Below are 18,475 nucleotides of genomic sequence, written 5' to 3' on the forward strand. Positions count from 1 at the left end.
ACTATCAACGTGTCAATTTATAATCTCTCTGTACTTCTCAAAAAGCAGAGTTCGCTGCACATCAAGGTAGTGCATGGCATAAAGTGCAGTTGACTCAGCTCTCCCTCGGTATGTGTGTGTGTGTGTGTGTTTCTGTGGGATGATGTGTATAAGTGTGCAGGAGTGTGTGCAGCAGGCCAATCTTTCTTAATTTGTCATTGTGTAAAATGTATTGCCTTTGACAAATCTGCTGCTCTACAGCAATCACGTTGGAGGCAGAGTATACTGTGTTCGAACTGTGTGTCCAGGAAGTGGTCAGAGCCGTGAAGGAGACAAGAGACAAGAAGGTGGACAGTATTTGTTTTTAAAGTTTCCATTTGTGCCGTGATGGAGCGACATCTGTCAGTCTTGGAGGTTTGAACCAACAGATAAAGCGACACAGAGCCCCCCTCACTTCACATATCTGTCATACCTTTATTTGACAACTATTTCAGATAGTCAGTTCTTCAGGGGCTAATAAAGCACAGAGATTAATGGATTCAGCCTCCCTCCAAGTGTAAATGGAGACTTAACTTGCAAGCATTTTTCATGTCAAGGTAAGGTCTTTGCTTTTCTCTCATTTGGCTTAATATGTCTTGAACCACTTCCTGTGTGTGAGCCCCCCACCAACACTCACACTCTGCAGCATGAGACAATCAGTCTAGCAGCAGATTCAGAAATATTTTGCTCTAATTTTATCCTGCCACACAGAGACATAGAGCAGCCATCACTGTTCCTTGAGATAGCCTAAATATAGCTTTATACCTTTTTCCAGTCACCTGCCCACACACAACGTCACTCTGCTCACATTATTGTAACATAGTATTTCCTGAACTGACAACATTTACAAGTCATGTAAAAACAGCCCTTACAGGTTAAAGTAAGGTTGTCAAATATGCCTATGATGGCTTTTTATGTTTAACTGCAAATGAAACTGTTGCAGCAGGACAGTCCCGTATTCACTGTTCATACAGCTCTATAGGAGTAATATATTTCAAAAGGACATATCAAACCTGTAAACTATACTGTGGATATACTGATCATCATTATTGTTGTTGTTATCAGTGAGTCTCAGTACTGAAAGTCATCACGTTCTTAGATAACACTGCTTTTACTTGTTAAAAGAAGCAGTTTGGTTCTAAGAAATTATAGGAAGAGGGCGGAACAAGGAAGACAAGTGTATGTTTGCGTGTGTGTGGGAGCCGCTGCAGTCTCTCAGTCGGATGTATCGGTCAGGTGCGCTTCACCCCCAGAGGTGAAAACTCCCGAAGTCCGTACGGTGGATTATTGTCTGACCACCGGGGAAGTCATTCTTGAAAACTACAAGTCGAAGCACCGGTATAACGTTGGAGAAAAGGCCGGTTAAAGTGTCGACTTGCGGTAAGAAGTTCAAATTTCATAACGAAATATTACTTGATGCTCATGTATAGTTTTTCTAACCTGTTCGATGCTATATTATTAACTTGAAAGTGGTGTCATATGCTACTTTATGGTATTTTGTTCTATGTGTTGTTGGTGGCTATTTTCTGACATGCAGATTTACCATGAAGTCTTGTAGCTACTGTAGCTAGTATCTGTATGGCATTCCTTTAAAAGGATTAGGATGACAGTTGTTATAATTCTTTTTAAAAATTCATTTATTGCCAATAATAAGAACTGATAAAAATGCTTCTTAATGTTTAGCTGGTAGAAACTTTAATAAAAATATACTAACTTTTGTTGGCTTATGGCTTTCTAAGGGAATTTATTTTTGCATGCTTCAATTTGTGTCTAAGTAATCTAATCAGACACATAACTGCACTGTGTAAAACGATTTCTGATACTGTATGACAGTCCTTGAAAGTGGTGGTTGTGTGGTTTATTTATACAAACAAACATACTGCATTACTTGGGGGTTTGGAAATATTAGTCATCATCAGATGTTTAGATGCACAGCTGAACTTTGAGCCTCGACATTTGGCAGAATAGTGAAACCAGAAAACCCATTTGCAGATATGCAGCACACGACTCTCAGCATGTGGGCCACAGTACTGAGATGAAAAACCAACATCACCACAAAACTCAGACGCTTACATGCATCAAAACCATGAGGAATCCAGTCCTGTTCTTATAACTTATTCTCTAGTATCTGTAACACTATCACAGTCTGCAAACAGTTTCTTCTTCTTCTCCCAAGGTGTTTTTCCTTGACTTTGCGGTGCCTCAAAAATGCAAACTCTAAAGCTAATCCCTTGTCTGAACTGTTCCGTCAGCACTTTTCAGAACTGATGTAAGACATGATACACAAACTGTACCAATAACAATAGCAGGTATTACCCCTATGACCCCTCCACTAGCCCCGCATCCCAACATATAAACAGTGCAGGTACTGTGCAAGCCACCGAGTGACACATTGAAATAGCAGGCACAATGTTAACGTCTCACTGAGAGATGTGGCGTCATTGTGTCCAGCACTCTCATATTCTGTCCTCAGCTGGCACCAGCCAGGGGAGTATTCATTTTCACCAAGGACAGTGGACTACTCAGGACACCATGACTCTACTTCATCGAAAATGAAAAAAAAAAAGAAAGAAAGAAATGTGAAGCTTTCCTGTAGCTGGGAGAGCGGCGATGAGAGAGAGATGATAGACTTTGAGTATCCCCCTTTTACAAAGATTCATTTCAGATGTGAATGCTCGGGGCTTGACGTAAACTGCAGCGACGTGAAAATCTCTCCGAACTGTGGAAGCAGAGTGGAGAGACTGAATGAGAAGAAAGACGGAGACAAATTAAAAAGATGATTTGCTGACTAAATAAGAAGGGTGAAAAAAAAGAAGCTACACCACATTGCATTTTGTTCAAAGTGTTGAAAAAGAAATTGCAAGACAGATTTTCATACACAAAAGTGTCTGATTGTAATGCTGAAAGGGCAATGGAACTGATAAAGACTCATCATTACTGTAGTGGTGATGATTGATTTTTATCTTCAAGCTGATGATTTGAGGAGATTCATATTTATTATAAGTGGAGAATTGTGGCTCTTCCACATGAGATTACATTTCTTTAGTTAATTAGATTGATGGGCCCGTCGGTTTGTGTGCTGAGAGACTCCATTCACAGCAAATAAAACCCGTGTCACATAATAGCGAGTAAAAGAAGAACAAAAGGGAGTATAGTAAGAGGCACAAAAATAAATGCTTCAAGGCGTTTTTCATCTGCTGTGTAAAGGCATTGTAACTTTTATCCATTTATCCACCCACACAACAGCGGCACTCGACTCAGCCTAGACTCACCCTTCAAGTCAGCAGAAAATTGCCTTTACTGTAGAAGAATCTGTGTGAGCCTGACTGTTTCTTCTGTTTTTCTTTCCCCACTTTTTATTTCTTACCTCATTCCCCTCTATACACTCCTCCAGGTTTCTAATGACTTTCATCTTTTCTCACACTCTCCTCTTTCTCCCCAAGTTCTCATTTTTTTCCTGTTTCAAATGTCACTTTTGTCATCCTTACACCCCTCTTAGGTTGGGGGTTCCAATCTTTCTTTCAATGAACTAACCAGTCCATTGCACCGCTTGCTATCTTTTCATTCTCTTCAGCCATCCTCTGTCTTCCTGTTCTCCTTTCTTTTCTCCTCTTCTGTCATGTCTGTATCCATGAGGAACCCGCCTCAGCGCCGGCGCTCTCTAGGTCCTGTCTCCCCCAAACGCATCTACAGAAACCTGTCCGTCAGACTGAGGGGCGGGGAGTCTTCTGTTGCCGGGGAAATGGACACACCCAAACACCTCAGCAAGTCTGCAGAAGCTGTAAGATTTTTGGATGTGATTTGTAGGGGAGGTGTGGTTGCTTTGCCTGAAATGCTTTCCTGTCCCCTGGCTATGTTTCATTTTTAAATTATGAGATCTTATTCTGACATTACATGCTGACTGTGTGCCACTATGAATTCATTATTCCAGGCGAGACTGCTGCTCTGATTTATGATTTGATTTATGTGTCCTGTCGCATCCACTGCCTCTTTCTTTGTAGAGCAACTCCCTTCCCTCTTCCTCATAAAATAAATCTCTCTTTCAGAACAAACTCTCTTTTTCTGTTTTTCTCCCTCATTGACCCACCCCCTGTTGGCCCTGCACCCTTTCCCCTGCTACCCATTAGTACAAGACCCTGTGGGAAGCAGTGGAAAATGAGGACACTTTGGCTGTACAAAGCCTGCTGTCCAGAGACCACACCAACTGTGGAGGAGGGGGAGGAGGAGGAGGAGGAGGAAGCATGTGGGAGAGAGGAGAGAAGAAAGAGAAGGACTGGGAGAAAGAGAGGGAGAAGGGGGTGAACAGGGTGAGCGAACAGGGCCTAGTCCCCCTGGATGTGGCTGCCCTTACCCACAATTCCCCTCTGCTCCATGTGTTGACAAAGGCAGGAGCCAGACATAACCCTGTTTGTAAGTCTCTTATTTTAAAATATCACAAATAATATGAAAATGAGCTGGTTTTAATTTGCTCAGCTTTAATTTAATGCAAATTATATTCAGAAAATGTCCTTTCTTTTCCTCTCTTCCTCTCTGTCTCTTTCTCGACTGTTTCTCTTCGCAGTGTGCCGACCAGCAGAGTGGGCTCTTAAGCTGGATGCTCTGGTGGCCTTGGCAGGAAAGCGGGTGGAGGAGAGGAAGATGGAGTTGGTGAGGAAGGCGGGGCCAGGGCCTCAGGCACAGGCTGACATCCACAGACACATCCGCCTATGGAGCCTCAGGCTGCAACTGTACTGCCGGATGAGAGAGAACTTCCTAAACACAGGTCAGTGGTCTGGGGTCAGCTTGTGGCAATTCGTGAACTACAGCTTGGCACAAGAACTGGATTATTGGCCTCTTTCTTTTTAGTCCTCACTTGCTGAAAGTATCGATATTCTTGCATTTTTTTTCCTCATCAAAATCAATCCGAACAAGGTAGAACTAGTTTTTTTCCCATTCTCCTTTACAAAGCCCCTCCATCATTGCTGACAGGACTGCAATGATTAGGTATTCAGATTAACTTCTTACTTAGGTTTCTTGATTTGCTGTCTGAACCGTAAGCTGGCATCTTGAAAGTGTGCCTCCAGCTCCTTTCAACTCATCCAAAATTCAACATTCTGCCTTGTCATCGACCTTCCTAAATTCCCCCATGTCCTACACTTCTGCCACCGGCTCCAAATTAATACATAGAAATCCACACCAGGAATACCTCCTAAGGCTTTGGTGCAGCCTGTGTTCTGTTATACCAGGCTTCTCAGCGTTCCTTTCCCTGTGTCAGCCTGGAGAGAAGGAGTCTTCTCATGACCTCTCCATTTCATGTTTTTTTTAGAACTTTGTGATGATGTCCCCTCTATGTTTACTGTAATTGCTCTGCATAAATGTCTCTCTTCAGCTCTCATTTCATTTCTCTTTCAAGGACCTCCAGCTCTCTTCCCCTACTGTTTCACAATCACAGTGTTATTGCAAGGGCAATAAGGCACTGGCTCATTTTCTTGGTGAAGTGAAATTAAGATTACTCTTGTTAGAAATATCTCTGGATCTGAGCCTCAGCTAAATGCTTAAAATGTATAATACTGAAGTGTTTTTGACCGAGGTCTGTGTCTTAATCTATTAACTCATGGCAAAGGTCACAGTTTCATTTGATCACTACGCAGACATTCATCTTTAACTGGGCTAATGATATACTGCTGTAATAGTACTACTGTAAAAAAATATGTGTCATTGTGGTAACCTTATAGTGTCAACAGAACGAGTGAACAGATTTTCACAGTGAACAGATTATCACTCGTTCTGTTGACACTATAAGGACAAAAGTATGGGAACACTTGACCATTACACCAACAGTGACTTTAATGACACTGCATTCTAAATACATAGACAGTTTTGTAGCTTTGCAGCTATAACAACTTCTGGAAAGGCTTTCCACAAGATTTTGGAGTGTTTCTGTGGGAATCTTTGCCCAGTCATGCAGTAGAGCATTTGTGAGGTCAGGTACTGATGTTGGATGAAAAGGTCTGGCTCACAATCTCTGTTCCAGTTCATCCCAAAGGTGTTGGATGGGGTTGAGGTCAGGACTCTGTGTGGGTCAGTCAAGTTCTTCCACACTAAACTCATCCAACCATATCTTTGTGGACTTTGCTTTGTGCCTAGAGGCTGAGTCATGCTGGAATAGAAAAGGGCCTTCAACAAACTGTTAACACAAAGATGGAAGCATAGTCTTGCCCAAAGTGTCTTGGTATGCTGAAGCATTAAGATTTCCCTTTACAGTTCCCACAGAGATGGTAGAGAGTCAGTATCTTGGAGAAACACAGAACTTTGAGGGGGAAAACCTCAAAATTTTAGCCCTGGTTGGTTATCTTGAAGGCCAGGACAGGTTCTTGCTGAAATACAAAATTCTTCTTATTTGTTTTTTATTTATTTTTTTTTATCTGTGGCTTCCTACTTAGAGTTGACTCACAATGACACATAAAATTGTCAGGTGTCAAATGTGTGTGAGAGTTACTAGTTTATAATCCATCCATTCATGTTCTATAGCGCTTATCCACCAGGGTCGTGGGGGAGCTGGAGCCTATCCTAGCAGAATACAGACGACAGGCGGGTATGTCCACCCTGGACTGGTCGCCAGTCCAGGGTGGACGCACAAAGACAGACAACCACATTCACACCTAGGGACAATATAGAGTAGCCAGTTAATCTAATGTGCATGTTTTTGGTATTGTGGGAGGAAGCCGGAGTACCCAGAGAAAACCCACACAGGTACAGGCAGAACATGCAAACTCCACATAGAAGGGCCCAGACCAATGTGAACCTGGAACCCTCTTGCTATGAGGCGACAGTGCTAACCACTGCACCACCGTGCTGCTCATTAGTTTCTAATCAAGAAGTAAAAACATACTGTATATTTCGATAGGGCTGAGATTTGATTAGACTTTGATTAGACTCTACGGTGCTTTCTTTCTCTCTGTTCTTATTGTATTTTGTATCTTTGACTCGCAGAACTGAATATGCCCATTATGCCTATTTTGATCACTGGTCTGTCCAAATGTTTTACCCAGAGCTCCCTGGGCCTCCCAGTCATGTATCCATAATGGTGACCAGCACATCCTCTCTGTTTGTGGTAATCAAAGAGCCAGAAGGTGACACCATAGGGCTTATCACCCGCTACAGAGGTAGGTGGTGAATAATAGGACTTTAAAGGTCTTGCACATCTTTTAGGCTGACAGATATAAAAACCTTATATTCATTAAGATGGTTTGGCCTGTCTCTTTTTTCCTGCTTAGTGTTATAGCTTCATAAATGTCATACTTTACAGCCAAGGGTAGAGCCAACAAGTTCCCAAAAAACTGTAAACACTCAAATCCTTAGCTCTCTCCTATGGGGGCTTTGAGTAAAGCCAGAGAATAATCTGTCAGTGAAATCGTTTTGTGTTCACAGTGGAATGGAGCACCTCAGCCAGCTTCAAACGTATCCTCGGTTCAGCCCAAGTCACAGAAACCAAGAACCCCTCACATAGTATCAAGGGACTCACAGCAGTAAGTCACGCAGTACCGTAGCAGACACACACACACACACACACAGGAAATCAGTCATCAGGACAACCACAGACTCACACGTACAGTAAACCCATATTACCTCTAAATCTATATGCAGACTATAGTGATAGGTCCCTCAGTTATCATCTACTATGCTGAACTCCCCCTCACCTGCCTTTCTTCACAGCATGAATTAATAATGATAGTCATATGTAATTTCTTTGCCTTAAAATGAATGATAAGGTTAATTCATGTTGGTAATTTGGCCGTCTGGTGCTTCTCCAAATGCAGGGAGTGCATTACTTTGTAAGAGTGAGTGCCTTCAATGTGAAAGGATGGGGCCCGCCTCAGTACTCCACTCCAGCCAGCGCTGCCCCCTCCAGTGAGTATACTGAACTGCAAACTTTGATCAGTGTGGACTTACTACTTTGAAATGGGTCCGTTCTTTTTTCCTAAGTAATGAAATTACTTGGCTGACATGAAGCTTAATGTAAAAGGAGTGTAATCCACTCATGGCTGGTGGATTAATGAATTATTAAAAGAATGGAGAACTGAAGATGTCATTGTGAGTCAATGAGCCTGGTGATTTCTCAATGAGAACTGGTGCAGTTTTGAATTTGAATTCGACTCTTCCGTGCCATCCTCTTTCCCTCACTGCATTACTTGCTGTTACTTTGCACTTTGTACTGTTCAATGATGGAAAAATTGTCCAGACACTGTTTTTGACAATTTAACTTGGAAATCCATTTGAATCTAGCTTAATAGGAGGTACAGTTCCAGCAGCTCAGAATGAAATTTTAAGAGCACACGGGCACTACTCTCTCACTCAACTGCCCATACCTCCTAATCACCAAGACAGGGAAAATCAGCACTTGATACCTTGATGATTTTACCTTAATTGTACAAAAAATGAAAGTGATGATTTGTTCCTCTCTTTCTTCCTGTGCAGGTTGGAGAGAGTGCATCGGTGCAAAGTCACAGTTCAAAAATCACGAAAGCCTTGTGAGGAAACTGCTGGAAGATGCCAAAGAGCCACATTACAGAGGATTCTGCATAGGTAACATTGGCTCTTTACGCAACAAGGCTGTGAATTAATCATATACGAGTCCATAAAGCTGTACATCAGTCCACATAGTATCACAGTATTTTCTGTCAGAAAAACACATTAACCTTGCTTGTCAACTTTTATGTCCTAATTTACTACATACATTTGTGCCATTAAATACCTAATTTTTTTTATATTACTTTGATATTAAAATATATTCCTTAAATACCTTCCTGTTCCTCTTCCTGAATTCTGCATAATGCCTGCATTTATTCTCTCTTGCAATGAGAACTGCTTTTATTTTTCAAGTATCACAGTTGTACAACAGTTTTGACCTTGTTTTCAGTTGTAGTGTCAGAAAACAGAGCAAACATTCAGGACACTGAAACACAATTTTTCAGGATGTTTTGTAAAGACCTAATCCTCACTTTACTGTTTTTTATTCCTACTTTACAACAGCAACATATCCCGCACGCATCGACTCCTTTCACTACAGAGAAAGCCATCACCCATTCAAATATGTTGTGCATGCACACTGAATGTACTTTGGCAGTAAAGTGATTCTCAGCCTGTCTGATCCTCCTCCCCTCTGCTCCACAGAGAGCTCTAAGCCCCAGAGTCCCAGCAAGCGCCTGTCTGTGTCTCGAGGCATCAAACAACTGTTCCAGTCAGCCACCAAGTTTGTTCGTCTCCTACAGAGGTAGCACTCCATCTGTCTTACTTGTGCCACTGTGCCTTTAGGGTATGGGGAGTGACAGATTAAATGTGATGCGATTACAGGCTACAAGACCAGGCTTGTATCCTCTGGGGTTATTGGAAAAGAACAGTAGTCACATTAAACCTGCTGAAGCCTCAAGATTAGTGAAGAGTTCTTTTGAAGAGGATGATGTTTGGAATCACTGAGCTGTGGCAAGTGGCAGGTGACTGATCAAGACTGCCACAAGTGTTCAGTGGACCACACTCAGCACACCACACCATTTGGTAGGAGAGGGTATAACTGCATGAACAGGAACCACAACACTGTGGTCCAAGACTGCATAGATGATTCAAAATGTGGCAGTTTGAAGGAGAATGCTTTCAGAACGCAGTCGCGAATGTCATTCTGTCAACTTGCCATAAGTGTTTTTCATGGTCGACACTTTTTAACAGCCCAGTCGGAAAATGAATGTATCTAAGAATGTGTCTCCTACATGACTGTAATTTCGGTTTGTAAAAACTGATTTCCTTGCTTTTACTTCACTTGGATGATAGTAGGCTGTTTTGTGAAATGAGGAAATTCTCTGATCTCTGTCCGCTTTTCATGTGGTGAGACAGTTTGATGCCAAATATTAATTACGATCAAGTCGCTGTTGATATCAAAAGCAAAGTTTCACTCGACAGCAGCAACTTTGTAGGTTTTTTTTTTTCTTTTAAATCATTTTACAGTCGAGATTTACTTAGCATAAGTGAAAAGCAGTGTGGCTGGAACACAGAGCAAGAGTAACCTGTCAGATGTTTTTAATATTTATTTCTCTATTCTCTCTTTGTCTGACCAGGGGAGTGTACTTGGCTACTGTGTTCTACCACAAGGAAAACATCCTGGTGACTGCTGAAGATCAGATCCCACTGGTGGAGATTCAGTGCTGCTCCACCTCCATCATTCAAGACTTTCTTTGGTTTGCCAAGGTGACCTGTCAGTCAAACGAATGCATACTTTAATTCGACGTAGCACACAGTGAACTCTGTTATATACTGATACCACAAATGTAGTTATTCAGAATGAAGGCTATGGAACCTTTAAATGCAGTTTTTTCTTTATTCCTCTAGTTGTCCTGTGCTTGGCAACAAGTGCCGTGGCTTCAGCAGGCCCTTTCCTCTGCTCATTCATCTCCCTCGTCCCTCCTTCAGAACAGACACAACATTTTAAGAGCTGTTTCCCAGCTGCAGGTAGGAAGTTAAGCAGCTTAGTCGGCATGATAAGAAGCAGCAGAATGGGTACTCCTCCTGCTCTTCTTACTAGTGTCTCGCCTCCCTATCTTGGACTACATGCCTGCATTCCCAGAACCCGTGTTTCGCTTCATTTGTCCCAAATATCCTTGTGTTTCTGTTTTACCGCTCCACCTTTCTCTGCCTTCAGTCTTCCCTGGGAACAATTGATCTGGGCCAGGTGTACTACGAGCCTCTGAAAGACCGGCAGGGAAATGTCTTATTAGTGACTCTGAAGGAGTTCTCAAACCCTCCCAGGTGAGAAAGCGTCTGCTGTTATTTACTGTCAAACATGTCTGACAGCACTGAAGGAGACTTTAACCGTACATCTTCTGTTTAAAGGACACATCTCCAACTCACCACTCTGCTGCTCTTGTCATGTCGTATTTTCTGAATCTCCGGGAATTTTTCAATCAGTCTAGCTAGCATAAAAAACACAACCATTTCACCCTACACAGACACACATATTCAATCCCGTATACATAGGAAAATATGTTATTTCTGAAAATAAAAGCTAATATTTACTGCTTAGAAAAAGAAGAAGTCATACTGGATCATGTTAGGGTATATAATCCTAATCTGCTAGATTTTATCAGTCACCCAGATCAGAATCTCCCTCACTCAGGGGAGATAATAACTTAATCAGGCAACAGGCTGGACCTATCTACCACATATGCAGAATGATTTCAGCATATCCATTCTGTCTGCTGGTTGTTGTTGTTATGTCTGCTGTGTTATACCAACATGAATGTACCAAATTGAATATTTCTTTGGTGCTTTCTTTTGGTTACATGACATTTTTACCCTGATTTGTCTGCACTACTCCAAGCCCTCCTGACCCTCCGCTTCACTGGATGCCCCTGGCCCGCCTGGAAAAGAACCGCAACAGAACTCCTCTGCTGCCTGAGCCCACTGCCATGGACATGCTCTCTGAGCAGCTCAAGGTGAACCTGGGTTTGTGTTTGTGTAAAAGAGAGACACTTAGAAAAAGTCTGGGAGCAGCAGTGACGTGGAACACAATGTATTTAGCGCTGAGTGCGTAGTGATTGAGTGTACTGACTTTCCTGACTCGATTACTGAGCCTTGTTTTCCTTCTCTGTGGAATTAATTTAGCAAGCCTTAAATAAATAAATGAACCAATTTAAAAAACAAAAAAACAAGAAACAGTGTACCAAAACAAAGCATCTAAACAAATCCCCAACATTTTACTGGTTTCTCTCTGTTCTCCAGGAGAAACTATCCTTCCACAGGCACAGCATTCAGTGGGCCCAGCCAGGTCTGTATGTGGGCATCCTGAAACTGTGCAGCTCAGTAGAACAGATCAGGGTCCTGGTGCCCCAGAGGCTGCCCAATCTGCTGTGCCACACACGGGTCAGACATAATGCCCATGTTTCCAGGTAACTCAAATCAAAGCACTTCTCCATGTTGTACAAATCATATTTTGTTCTTTCTGAGCATTTTTGAAAGCATACTATGCCACACTTGCTGCTTTCTGGTCTTGCACAGAAAAACAAATGCTTTAAAACATGGTCATTCCTGGCATTACAAACAGGTGCTGTATGATATGCAGCACTCAGCTCTTTTTTAAATCTATCAGAAACACAAGATATACTTTGGAAAATGGCCTGCAATTAGAAGTTAACGGATCACAACAAGCAAAGATACTGACATGAAAGGTTTTGTGCCTTTTCTGTCTCTACTTTTGATGCCTTTTATATCAGTGTTTTGGTAACTGCTTTGTTATTGTGTGACAGAGAGGAGTGGGCATGGCTTCAGAGTCATGTTTACACCACGACCAACGGCAGTGTTCAGAACCTGCTGAGCGGCGAGGATGAGAACTTGATGGAGAGCAGCGGAGTGGTGGAGTTTGTCAGGTCTCTGAGAGCAGCAGTCACACATCTCCTGACAAAGCTCAACATCCCCCTCTACAGGGTAACACTGATTTCAAACAAAACCTCTCCCTTCTGAGCTAGTATTTTCTGAATTGTTTGGAAAAGAGGAGTCATGATGAAATCCAGTTCAACATGTAGCGTTTAACAGATTTTACATGTTTTTGTGTTCCTGACAGGCTTATCAGTATGGTGTGTACACCCGTGAACTGCTGCAATTTGGAGACAAGCTGTCTATGGTGCTGCTGCTGCCTCCCAGCGAGGACTTCAGCTCCAGTTATTGGCCTCTGGTGGGGACTAAGGAACCTGGGCTAACCATGCCCCTCCAGATCTTTGAACTGGGTGGGTGGACAACTTGATTCTCACAAGTCCGTAGATACAGGATCTCTCTCTTAATAGTATCACAGTATTTTTTGCTGAGAGAGGGCTCTCAAAAAGAGGAGTGTGGCAGCGTCACTGACAGTAAAAACAAAGTGGGATTACTGTGGACCTTGAGGTTAAGATAAAATACCTGACAGGGTAACCTCATGCCAAGAACAGCATGGTGTCCTGGAGTAGGCCTCTAAATAAATAAAGTATAAATGAAACAAAACCACACACAAAAACTGCATGTAAACACAACAGGCAATATTGAGGTCATGCAAATCTATTGATAAGACAATAAGATAATGACAGGCCTATGCTGGAGTAATTTTAAGTTAAGAAAAACTGGAGCATCATCTTCAAAGGAACTGAAGGAAAGACTTTAAATAACCCCCAAATATAACTACTGAATTGCATTTCAGCCCTTGCCAGTTTGGTTGGAAAGTAAAATATCTGTAAAGCTCACTGAGATTCAGTATCTGATCTTCTGAAGATGAGTCACTTTTACTGCTTTTTCTTATCTAATTAGTTCTTTGATCCTCTTTTTCATTCCCACTTTAGGATTTGAGTCTAATTTAAATCCATCAGTCCTGTTGACCCTTCTCAAAAACTCCCACACTAAAGGACTGATAAAGTGTGCTAATGAGTTCTGAGGCTTTTCCTTTTGGCTTTGATGTACTCATTTGTCCTTCCTTTTAACTCGGCTCCTCACTAGTTCACTTCTGGACGTTTGAGCGGGACTTCCTTTGCCAGTACTGCCAGGCCTGGGTGAGGCTGGAGCTGGACACCCATCTGGCCCAGCAGGCTCTGCGGGAGTCATTAGACACCAAGGAGGTGCAGGAAGCCCAAGAGCGCCTCAATCACATCACTGAGCTTTCCCATGTAAGCAGAAACCAAAGAAGGCTGAGAACTTGAAAGAAGGGTTTGTGCAACATACAGGACAGTACTACATACTGATGCACCTCAGTCGCAGTGGCTGCTCTAAAATCCACACCTCATTCATCTCAATGCTTTAAAGTCCTTCTTTTGTCTGCTTTTCTTACCAAACATCTCTTCTTCTGTGGCTAATATGAGTTTAATGAGGGAAATGAATAAGAAATAAAAGTTTTAACATGGAGTTACCCATCAATGTATTTTATTATGTATGTAAAAGGGATCTCAGATGAACTAATTTAACAGCTATTTTCTTTTATTTCCCTGTGTCTTCAGCGTCTTGATGTCGTTTGGAGGGGTGCTCGCTGGATTATGGACTGTCTGCAGTGCGTTCGGTCTAAACAGTGGGTGGGGGCTGTGCCTCTAGGCCTGGTGATGGGAGGAGATCCACCAGCATGTCCTGATGGTGAGGAAGAGGAGGAGAGGTTGACGGCCAGACTGACGTGGCCAAATCGGATACAAGCACAGAGACAAGCTGTAACAGGTAGAATGATGATGTGGATTGAGATAAACATGTTTCATGTTGTGGCACTGTTTTCAGGATTGAGACAGCCAATTAAATATGTTTCAGCATACATATTGTAGGTGAATTTTGTGTAAATACATGCTATTTAAACCTCAAAATGTTGTTTGAAATTGTTGCCAAAATATACTATATACTAAATATAGATATACTGTATATTAAATACAAAATAATACATGAGAGATACAATATTCACTTTTGAGATTAGTTTGTTGGATGCAGTGCTGTATTCCTGTAACTTTCTTCAACTTCTTTTTGTCTCTCCATTTGCTTCTCAGACTGTTTGGTCAGCGTAGCTTCACCAAATGTTGTCACTGCCGAGGTCTCTGCTCCAGCAGGACTCACGATTGTCCCTGAAGAGGCTGCGCTGAGTTTAACAGAGGGCGTGGCTAAGGGAGGGTACCCTGTAGACATTGCCGCCCAGTCAGCCTTGGACTTGACATGCATCGGAGAGCCAGAATTAGGATGCACAAGCGCGTTGATTGAATCTGGACTAGAACCTGCTGCTGTTGCACAGTTGGACACAGCATACAAAGCTTTAGACACACCAGTGTCCTATAGTGAGGAACAAGACTTTCCTCCCAGCATCACTGAGGTAATGCAGCCAATGGAGATGGCAGAGTTGGTGGACATCTTGCCCACACTGAGTCTTATCGAGGAGGAGATCCCAAGTGGCCCATCCACACCATCAGTAATGGATATGCTCGAGAGCTTTGCACTGGAGATTCGTGAAAACAGCACCTTTTTTAACTTAGAGAATTCCAGCTTGACTGATGGAGCCGGGTGTAACAGCAGCAGCAGTATGAGAGAGACACACTGTGAGAATACTGTGTTACAAGGACAAGATGTGCCTGCCTGTCCAGCCGTGTTGAATGCCCAGAGTGCTGACCTGCCAGTATTGAGTTGGAATGTTTCTCCACTGGATGCAGAGGCTCAGCAGGTTTCCAGCAAGGGATCGTGCTTTCCCATAAGAAGTCAGGTGGAGTGGGACAGACCCTCTAACAGTTCATCCTGATATCGACTTCCAGTCTGCTTCAAACTTGTAAATTTGCAAACAATTTAAAACCTAACAGTAGACCAAATGACTTCTCCCTCGATGTCTGACAGTCCATCAGTGTCCACCTGCCCACTTAAATATTGACTGTTATGGAGGGGAATTCCAGTGACCTCTAGATACAACTTCATTTAAGACACTATTACAGCTGATCTAATAATGGATGTGGAAAATGCAAACACCATAACTACACTGATTTATGTCATTTGCACATTTCTATGCCTGTACTTTCCTTTTTCTTTTCTAATGTCAAGTCCATTAGAGCTTTTCTGGTGGAAAAATTATAGCAATAGCTCTTATGACTTTAAAATCACTCATAATAGCACAAAGAAACATTGTTGCTTGTTGGAGGTGGTAAAACTAATTAAAGTTAGTTATTACATACAGCATACAGAGTAAAATGAAAGTGTTTGCTTTGCAGTATATAAAAAAGCTGTTGTACTGCATGTGTAACAGAATAGTCATGGTTATGGTTTGGTTTACCTTTTGGCATTGCATAACAGAACAGTATAATCCTGTTGATAAATATAATTACTGCTGTCAGCCTAACCAGCTCCACAAAGTCAGGTATCCAAATCCTGATAATGAGAGAAGAAACCTAATTTAGACAAGAAAAGTAACCTAATGATGCCAGTCCAAGGAAATAGAGGATGATTTGTTCTTCAGTTATTTTCATAAATGATTCCTCACTTCAAAATATGTTTTCTGCGTTGTTAAGGAATATACGAGGCAAATTCACACATTCACATCTGTTCTTTGCTTTGGGGGGAGATTTGGTCTTGCATTGTTGCTTCTGTATTCTGTATTGCCATTCAGTGCCTTTAAACAAATGGACATATGGCTATTTTCAGGACTTCGAACTTTTCATGACTTTAACTTTTCATTTTGCATTGCAATACAATGTTCATATTATTGGGCAGATATTATCTTGGGCATTATATCTGGTAAAATAATTATTTAAGTGGGTTAAGTTATAACATTAAACATCATGAACATGTGGATAACCAAATTTTGAGAATGTCATTATGTGTTTAACTGTTAAGCTGGTTAAATTGCCTAAATTAATGTTGTTAAAAATCTCATAAAATACTACTTGAGACTTTCAAACAGTGCTTTAGTGTTGTATATTTCACTTTTGATATGGTTGGCATCTCCCAAATTTGTTCTTGTGTGAAAAGAAGCACAAATGTATGTCTGCACACCCACGGTACGCTCCATGAAGCGTTGTTAATGACACCTCTTCTAAGGACGTTTCAGGTGCACTTGTCAAGGACAAATTAAATAATTTTTCATTCTTAATGTTGCTTTGATCACCTTATGTAAGTCCACCAGAGCTCAACGAGATCTCAAGCAGAGGCTAATCAAGCAGAAGGACTGAAAACACCAGTGCGTGTATAATTACGCACTATCAATGAAGTATACACACAATAGAGGCTCAATTAATCACATCTCATCCTTATGATAAGGTAAAAACATGTATGTCAAAACAATCGATGCATTTCGTAACAACATTTATGTGATACTCATATGATATATTAAAGTTTTAACCAACCACTGCTAACTCTGTTCAACATCATGATAAGAAGATCATAGCAGAAAATTCTCAATTTAGCGCAACCAACGAATGTGCCCCAAAAGGTCACTATGGTTAAATGGTTGTCTGATAAGGTGTATTCTGTTGGAGCAGCCTCTAAGCCTTTCCAGCCTCTAAGTCAGATGGTGAGCTAATATTGTTGTTTACACTGTATATGAACTTTGATCTGGATCAGGTAATGAGCTCCATGTCAGCTGTGCACCAAGCTTACATGCAGTCAGTCTGGACTACACATTACAGATAATCTCATTTATAGCAAAACACCAGCATGCAGCTACACTTAATGTGAAGTGTAGTATGTCTGCTCACATGAAAACCTAATTAAATCAGTGTTTTCTTTACTTCAAGTTACGTTTTGTTCATACGGCCCAAAATCACAGATCACAGTGCCCCACTGGGCTTACATTCAGTGCAATGTATGACACCCTCTGTCACTGACCCTCCAATTGAGTGAGGATAAACTTGCATGTACAGAACAAAGCACAAAGTACTCTGGAGTTCCACACACCCAAAGGAAAAAGAGCAACACTTGATTTCTTCGTTTCTTGTTAGACTTGATCACTCCAACATCCACCAACATTTATTGTAACAGCTAATTCAATTTTGATGGTTGTGATGTAGACTCTACAGGGTCCAGATTATTTTAAACCAGCTGGTCACAACAGTGTATTTTCAGACTGTTTAAAAAGTGCATGTAAAGTATATTATTGTGGGAGACAGCAGACCCCGAGTAGGAGGCACATGTGTATGATTCATACATATTTCTGCCAAGTAGATCACTTCAGAGACGCCAAGACAAGATTAAAATCCCAGGGAGGGATTTCATGTGCAGATGGCTTTGCGCTGAATGCTAACAGACTTCTGGCCACCAAAATCCACAAACAAGAAATAATGAGGCAACAATTCAAAGCTTGAACACTGTATGAAAGGCCTGAGAAAATAAACCTCACCAAAAAGAGAAATTATTACAATAAATGAGAAAAAACTGGCTTATTGTTGTGCCAGCTGGCACACAATAAAATCTCTGCATAGACATGAAGACATCAAAGGACATTTCATATTTAAACTTAACTTGGATCAAACTGTAGTTGAACAGCACTGCAGTACAGCCAAAAAAGACACCATTTAAAGTTATGTTATATATGTGATCCTTTTAATGCTGTGATTTAATTTAAATTTGATGACCGGTTGTTTTAAGTTTAATCAAAAGAGCAAGTGAATTAAAGAGACTCCATTAAATCGTCTTTATAAAATCAGGCTCTGACTCCTTGTAGGAGTTACTTCACATGGACTGGGGATTGAGTATACAGCTCTGCTGTCGTTTGGATGCTGTGTTTGTCATACCTGTTTATCCAGGAACTCCCGAGTATCCTTCTCTATGTGTCCTTCATACAAATTGGTGGTCAGACTCATCAGACCCATCTTTGAAAGGCCGAAGTCTGTGAGCTTGATGTGGCCCATTGAGGTAATCAGAAGGCTGAGGATAGAGACAGCAAAGTTCATTTCAAGCAGTGCAAGCTTCATTTATTTTCTCTTGAAACAGCAGAGTAACAGCATGCATTGTATTGCATTATTGAAAAGGA

The 18,475-nt window shown here is 41.6% G+C and overlaps 1 protein-coding gene across 1 annotated transcript; it reads left to right on the forward strand.

Annotated features, from left to right (window-relative positions):
• The first annotated feature begins 1,026 nt into the window (after nt 1-1,026).
• LOC124073692 (ankyrin repeat and fibronectin type-III domain-containing protein 1-like) lies at nt 1,027-16,732 on the forward strand. The gene is made up of 19 exons (XM_046416101.1): nt 1,027-1,398; nt 3,413-3,799; nt 4,146-4,428; nt 4,580-4,780; nt 7,050-7,163; nt 7,429-7,526; nt 7,818-7,908; nt 8,476-8,583; nt 9,172-9,271; nt 10,107-10,236; nt 10,378-10,497; nt 10,688-10,794; nt 11,366-11,480; nt 11,767-11,933; nt 12,291-12,468; nt 12,605-12,767; nt 13,504-13,670; nt 13,998-14,205; nt 14,523-16,732. The coding sequence occupies exons 2-19, from the start codon at nt 3,638-3,640 to the stop codon at nt 15,257-15,259; spliced, it is 3,249 nt and encodes a 1,082-aa protein (XP_046272057.1). The 5' UTR covers nt 1,027-1,398; nt 3,413-3,637; the 3' UTR covers nt 15,260-16,732.
• The last annotated feature ends 1,743 nt before the right edge of the window (nt 16,733-18,475 follow it).

This window comes from Scatophagus argus, chromosome 16 (genome assembly GCF_020382885.2).
Source record: "Scatophagus argus isolate fScaArg1 chromosome 16, fScaArg1.pri, whole genome shotgun sequence".
NCBI classification, from domain to species: Eukaryota; Metazoa; Chordata; class Actinopteri; family Scatophagidae; genus Scatophagus; species Scatophagus argus.

Excerpts from the sequence above, each read along its gene's own strand:
- LOC124073692 (XM_046416101.1), top strand. The coding sequence starts at position 3,638 with ATGTCTGTATCCATGAGGAACCCGCCTCAGCGCCGGCGCTCTCTAGGT. Across the intron at positions 4,429-4,579 it reads AGCCAGACATAACCCTGTTT|TGTGCCGACCAGCAGAGTGG; the intron begins GTAAGTCTCTTA and ends TTCTCTTCGCAG. Across the intron at positions 10,498-10,687 it reads GAGCTGTTTCCCAGCTGCAG|TCTTCCCTGGGAACAATTGA; the intron begins GTAGGAAGTTAA and ends CTCTGCCTTCAG.